Genomic DNA, 289 nt, shown 5'->3' with positions numbered 1-289 from the left:
GCAGAAAAAAAACAGCCATTAGACTCTCACCTGTGCAAAAGTCGTCGATGGTCGTCCACGCCGCTTCGACACACTGGACCACCAAGGCCAAGCTTCCGGACCCCCAGAGTGCACCGCCGCCACATCCGTACACTGTGGCCGCGTCCGCCTCCCACAGGACGACGGAGAGCTCGGGGGCGGCCGGACGAACCGCTGGGTCGCAGCTCGGGTCTTCCAGGATATTTTCTGAACAAATGGATATCACAGAAATGACGGTTTATGCACTTTTATGATAATTTTTTTACGATAA

At 54.7% G+C, this 289-nt stretch overlaps 1 protein-coding gene across 1 annotated transcript in view; it reads right to left on the bottom strand.

Annotated features, from left to right (window-relative positions):
* The window catches only part of LOC119582332, an 18,638-nt gene that overhangs the window by 15,433 nt on the left and 2,916 nt on the right, over positions 1 to 289 (bottom strand). The window contains exon 3 of the mRNA XM_037930546.1: positions 31 to 225. Coding sequence (XP_037786474.1) covers positions 31 to 225 — 195 coding nt within the window. The remainder of the gene's footprint in view (positions 1 to 30; positions 226 to 289) is intronic.

This window comes from Penaeus monodon, chromosome 15, assembly GCF_015228065.2.
Source record: "Penaeus monodon isolate SGIC_2016 chromosome 15, NSTDA_Pmon_1, whole genome shotgun sequence".
NCBI lineage: Eukaryota > Metazoa > Arthropoda > Malacostraca > Decapoda > Penaeidae > Penaeus > Penaeus monodon.
This window is presented reverse-complemented; position numbering and strand designations above follow the sequence as displayed.